The sequence below is a fragment of the Prinia subflava genome, chromosome 10 (assembly GCF_021018805.1).
Source record: "Prinia subflava isolate CZ2003 ecotype Zambia chromosome 10, Cam_Psub_1.2, whole genome shotgun sequence".
NCBI classification, from domain to species: domain Eukaryota; kingdom Metazoa; phylum Chordata; class Aves; order Passeriformes; family Cisticolidae; genus Prinia; species Prinia subflava.
Window position 1 is genome coordinate 8,251,778 of NC_086256.1, and position 5,848 is coordinate 8,257,625.

General features: G+C 60.4%; 1 protein-coding gene across 1 annotated transcript; it reads right to left on the reverse strand.

The window, feature by feature from the left end:
* Positions 1–2,363: 2,363 nt before the first annotated feature.
* Positions 2,364–5,123, reverse strand: FOXD2 (forkhead box D2). Its single transcript, XM_063406802.1, has one exon. The coding sequence runs from the start codon at positions 4,931–4,933 to the stop codon at positions 3,599–3,601; it is 1,335 nt and encodes a 444-aa protein (XP_063262872.1). The 5' UTR covers positions 4,934–5,123; the 3' UTR covers positions 2,364–3,598.
* Positions 5,124–5,848: the final 725 nt, after the last annotated feature.

The window sequence follows — 5,848 nt, forward strand, 5'->3', positions numbered from 1 at the left end:
CCGGGGTTTAGCCCTGACAAAACCAACCTCCGAAAGCAGCCCGGGGAAGCCGGGCTACGGAGCCTACGCATGGGAGAGGAGGAAAAGGGAAATGCCAAGTCGTCTTTTTGGCCAGGGACTCCCAAGCAGCGACTGCAACAGCTAATTATTTTCCTTTCAGTGCTCGGTTATTGCTGGTGTCCTCCTCGCCTCCCCTCCAATAAATAAATAAAACCCTCCTTTAGGCAGCGAGGCGTGAAAAATGATCCTCGCTGAACGCTTAAAAATAACGTCCCGTGAAGATCGGGGCGGCGGAGCCAGCCAGCCCCGTAATTAGGGGCCATTATTCGTCCCGCCTAGCCGAGGTAAAATTTCTCGTGAAACTCCCGAACCGAGCCCGGCCAGGGCATTCCGGACCCAGGGGAGACCCCGGGTCCTCCCCCGCCGCCCCCTTCCCGGTGGACGGGGAGAGCCGGTTCCGAGCCACGCAGGCACTTGCGGGGGCGTGAGACTGATCGGGGCACGGAACGAGCTGCGGTGCTTCAGGGAAATTCAAGGAATACGGGAAAATCTAATTTTAGAGACGCTTGGGGTTCTTCCCCCCAAAATAAACCTCATCGGCGCTTGCACTCGCAGCCCCCGCAGGTCCGAGCCCGACCCTTCCCGTGGGTACCACGGCTCCCGTTAAGGCGGGGGAATCCCCCCGCTCCCAAGTCAGTTCTGCTTTAATCCTGTCCGGCCACCGCGGCTTAAAAACCTGCAACGATCTCCGCAGGGAGATGAAGGGAGCCAGGGAAAGGTGTCCCAGTCCCAGACATCCCCCCCCGATCCCCCTCTCCTGAGCGTGTGGGGGCAGGGGGCTCTCCAGGGAAACACCGCTTCCCTGCAGAGGACCCCCCTCATCCCCTCCAGCCCTGAGACCACCAACTTGGAGAACCCATTGCGCCAGCGGGACTGCAGGGGCCACACGCCTCCTTCATCCCTACGGGCATCCACTGCCATCTCTTATCCGCTCCTGGCACCCTTGGCTCCCGCTCCTCCTGCATTTCACAAACAGACAAGCCAAAAAATTATTAAAAATGGCTACTTTATATTAAAATAACCAGCCCCCCTTCTGCCAGGCACACAAGCACCACCCAACCTCGCTGCACATCGCTTTCTTCCCTCGGATCCCGTCTCCTCAAAGCAGGCTCGGTTATTAAAAGAGGCTGAACAAAGATAGCCCCGAGAGCAGCTATCAGCGCATTTTAACTTCATCAAAGACTTCGGGGGAGAGGGAGAGGAGGGGTCTGGCACCTTCTAGTAATGAGCTTGTCAGGAACACCCCTGCCAGAGCAATTGAACAATTTGCACACAAGCAAAAGAAAAGGAGAGTGGAGGGAGGGAGGAAGGGGAAATGCTACAAAAGCCCCTTCAATTTCCAACCATGTGCTTGGCAATCTGGAAAATAGATTCATTGGCCTCCTCTTTTCTCCCATGTCGAGCCTTGTAGCCCCTTTTGTAGGAGCTGGACATGAAAGGGAGACAACCAAGTGCCGGACACGAAGATCGCTTTTCAAAAGCAAATGTGTGTGAAGGCGAGATGTGAGACCGCTCGCTGCGGGGAGGCGGCACGTTCAGGAACAACATCAACAAACTGCGCGGAGGTTCGAGGTGGCACAGACAGGGGCAGCGGAGGGGGGATGAAAAAGGGATGGGTGGGGGAAAAGAAAAGAAAAGCCGGTCCCCCCCCTGCTCCCCGACGCACACCGCCCGGCTCCTGCTCCTGCCTGAGCCCCGGAGGGCCCCGCACAAAGCCCCGCTGCCCGGGCACCGGCTCCGGCCCCCGCTCCCTGCCTCGTACGGCTCAGCTTTTTATTTTTCCTTTTTCCCGTCCTTCAGCTGGCTGCCCGGTCAGAAAGGCCTCGATTCTTTCGCCCAGGGTCCCTGCCAACAAACAAACCAAAGAGCCACGTTTGGTCCCTGAAATAAATAATTCGGGAGGGGGAGAAGTTTGGTAGAGAAGGGAGCGCTTTAAGATGTTTATTTACTTTGTAAGTTGTTGCAAAAATTTAGGCAGAGATCAAGTTTCATTGGGTCATTCAAATACTGCAGGCCCAAGTGGGACGTGTATGCGGGGGGGGGGGGACCCTCCAACTTATTTTCTCATGTGTCAACTTTTCCAAACAAAATAAAAGGAGGTGTGGGGGGGAGGGGGTGAAGAAGGGAGAACCTTTCCCCCGGCAGCCACCTCCTTCCTTCCCCCTGAAAACACGCGGGGTATATATATATATAAATTTTAGGGGGTTTTCTAGGAGACACCAAAATCCAAGAAATAAAAATTAAAATTTAAAAAAAATAATAAAATCCAGGGATCTTTTCGCTTGCCGGCCGGTGGACCCACAGCGGGGCGCTCAGCCCCTGCCCCACGCCCGAGTGCCGCCGGCCCGAGGTTTGGAGCCTCTCGCCTCCCCGAGGCCCGAGCGGGGCTCTCGGCTCTCAGCGTGACAAAGGACATCGCAAAGAACCATTTGGATTGTTGTTTTGGTTTTTTTTTTAACCAGGTCACAAACATTTATTAATTTACACCAACGGTGGACAAAATTCTGTTGCCTTTTCCACATCAAATTATTCACAGATTCTCTCAATAAAATAGATATGACGGATGCACAACCAGTGAAGAGTTAACTGGACTCCGCTCATTAGCTCCCGAATAATCTATATACAAATAATTATCAATACACCAAAAAACCCACGCACGGAGGGGGTGGGGAAACGGGGATTTAAAAAAAAATGGTATGGGAATTCTCCAAACTTCCTGACGGATCCGATTTTCTTTCAAACGTGCATTTGAATGTCTAATTGGGGACAAAAAAAAAAAAAAAGAGGAAAAGGAAAAAAAAAATAAACCGCAGTCCTGAGTTTCACCGACTTTTCTTCTTCTTAAAAACAAAGAAACCTTAAACAGTGCCTTTAAAAACCAAACCCGACGCTTCAAAGAAACTAATAATAAGATCGGAATATTAAAACATTTTCTTTGAGAGCAGGGGAGAGACAGACACACATGGCAAAACCACCCGGCACAGAGACTCGCAGGAACGAAAACGCGCTCGCTGCGACCGGGGGCGTCCGCAGCTCCCCTGGCCGCTTTCCCAGGCGATCTGGGGGAGCTCCGCGGAAAACCTGCACCTCTCAAAGGAAACATTTGCGACCCTAACACCGTTTCGTTCCTCACATGTCCCCCCTCCGCCCCTCACAAGACGTTGCGTGTTCAACCAGCCCAGACCCCAGCTTATGTTACGGCCACTTTATAAATACGCTTTGGCGCTTGTAGGACCAAATCGTGTTATTCTTTCCCTCCTCCCGCCCTCCCTATTTATTGATTTTTTTTTTCCTAGCAACGAGAGAGAAACAGATCTGGATGCCGCTGAGACTGGAAATAAAGTAAAAATTTAAAAAAAAAAAAAAAAAAAAAAGAGGAAATATTTCCTACCTTAAAACACAACAGGAGGAGATGGGGGGGGACACGGGGAGAGGGAAGGGGAGCAATTTCGGAGGAGTGGAGGAGAGCTGGAAAGGGGCCGTTTGCTTCGCGACTCTCCCCCCCATCCCCCTCCCCTTCCCCAGTCCCCAGCACACTTTAAAAATGACAGCTGCTGAGGGTTGTGATTTTACTGGAAAAGTTCTGGGCCGGCTGGAGGAGCGGCTCGTGTGCCAGGCTGACCTGGGGCTGTGCCGGGGCCAAGGCGGGGCTGAGCACGGCCAGGACCTGCGCCGGGGGGCCCGCCTGGCCGGCGGGGTAGGGCGCGGCGGGCGCGACGCTGGGGTTGGTGCTGGGTGGCGGGGGCACGGCCCCCCCGATGATGTTGTCTATGGAAAAAGAGGGCCGGGAGGGGTGGTTGGTGCCGCCGCTGCCGCCGCCGCCGGCGGGCGAGGGGTCCGGCTTGAGGGTCTGGAGGAGGGCGGCGGGCAGGGCGGTAGGGCTCAGCTGGGGGTGGTAGAAGGACTTCCTGCAGTTCAGCTCGCCGCCCAGGAAGGAGGGCAGCCCCGAGGCGGCGGAGAAGACGGAGGCGGCGGCGGGAGGCGGCGGAGCCGGTAACGGGCAGTGCGGCGCCGGGAAGGGGAAGGCGCCCGCGGCGCCGCCGCCTCCGCCACCGGGATGGTGGTGGTGGTGGTGGGGGTAGCCCTGGAGCTGCAGGCCGTAGTTGTAGCCGTAGGGTCCGTAGGCGAAGCCGGGCAGGAAGGCGGCGGGGTCGGCGGCCCCGGCCCGCAGCAGCAGCTCGGGGTGCGGCGGGTGCAGCTGCTGCTGCCGCTTGAAGCGCTTCCTCCGGCGCAGGAAGCTCCCGTTGTCGAACATGTCGGCGGACTCGGGGTCCAGCGTCCAGTAGTTGCCCTTGCCCGGGTTGCCGGGCTCCCGGGGGATCTTGACGAAGCAGTCGTTGAGGGAGAGGTTGTGGCGGATGCTGTTCTGCCAAGCGGGGAACTTCTCCCGGTAGTATGGGAAGCGCCCGCTGATGAACTCGCAGATCTCGCTCAGCGTCAGCCGCTTCTTGGGGCTCTGCAGGATGGCCATGGTGATGAGGGCGATGTAGGAGTAGGGCGGCTTCACCAGCGGGTTCTTCCCCCCCGCGCCGCCGCCGCCGCCGCCCGCGGGCGCCTTCTCCCCGGGCGCGGCGCCGCGGGCGCAGGCCGGCTCCGAGCCGCCGGCGGGGGACAGCCGCTCCGGGGACCCCCCCATGCGCGCCTTGGCGGCCCCGCTCCGCGGCAGCGCCAGCCCCAGCGGATCGCCGCCGTCCTCCTCGTCCTCCTCCTCCTCGTCCTCGTCGTCGTCCTCCTCCTCGCTGTACTTGCCCCCATCCTGGGGCGGGCCCACCACGTCGATATCCGCGTCCTCCACCTCGGAGAGCGGCTCTTCCTCCGGGGAGCGCTCGGACATGATCCCGCAGCCGCCGCCGCCGCTGCTGCCCAAAGTCATTGTTGTGCGGCCGGGGCGGCCGGGGCCGGGCTCCCCCTCCCACCTAGCGGCGGCTCCCGGGATGGGCCCGGGGCCGTGCCGGAGGGCTGCGGCCGCCGCTGGGACTCCGCGCCCCGGCGCCGCCGCTCCGCTCCGCGCCCCGCTCGCCGCGCCGCTGCTGGCGGGGCCGCGGTGGCGGCTGCGGGGTGGTGGCTGCGGAGGGAGGGGCGGCGGAGGGGGCGCGGGGCGGGGGCGGGGGGACGGGGCGCCCGTGGGCTGGGCAGGGCGCTTGGGAGCAGCGATAATAAATAGTGGTGATAATGATAATAAAAGGAGAGAAACAGGGGGGGGGGAAAGAGGGGGTAAAAGTATTTTTTAAAAAAAGAAAAGTGGGGTTTGCGACGGCTCCTTTTCTGTTGGGGGAGGGAGGGGGAGGGGGAAGGGAGGGGCAGGGGAAGAGGGAGGGGGGAGGGCAGAAGGGGGGAAGGCGGCTCCCCCCTCCCCACCCCTCCCGAGCTGGGACCCGGTGGAAACGCTCCCACACTGCGCCTGCTGCCAGCGCTCCCCAGGCCTTTATACGGCCGCCCCGGCATCACGTGGCGCCCGCCGCAGCCCCCACGGGGCACGATGAGGGACTGCCCGGCCCGGCCCGGTCCCCGGGGAGCGTGTCCCCCGCCCGAGATGCTTTCGAGGAAAGGCTCTGCCCGCTCCCCCGGCGCTCGGATGCCCCCGGCTTCGTCTGGAGCCGGCTGCTGTAGGAGGGGGGCGATCGACGATGGATAAAGCCCCTCCCCGCCCCAAGCGCCCCGCGGCGCTGGAGGCTCAGACCCCATTCCTCCGCCATGCGACGGTCGCCTTCCTCGGCCCGGGGGTCCGCGGAGGGTCCGTTCTCTCCCCGAGTGCTGCCCGTCCCCGGAGCTGGGGGATGAGCTGCAG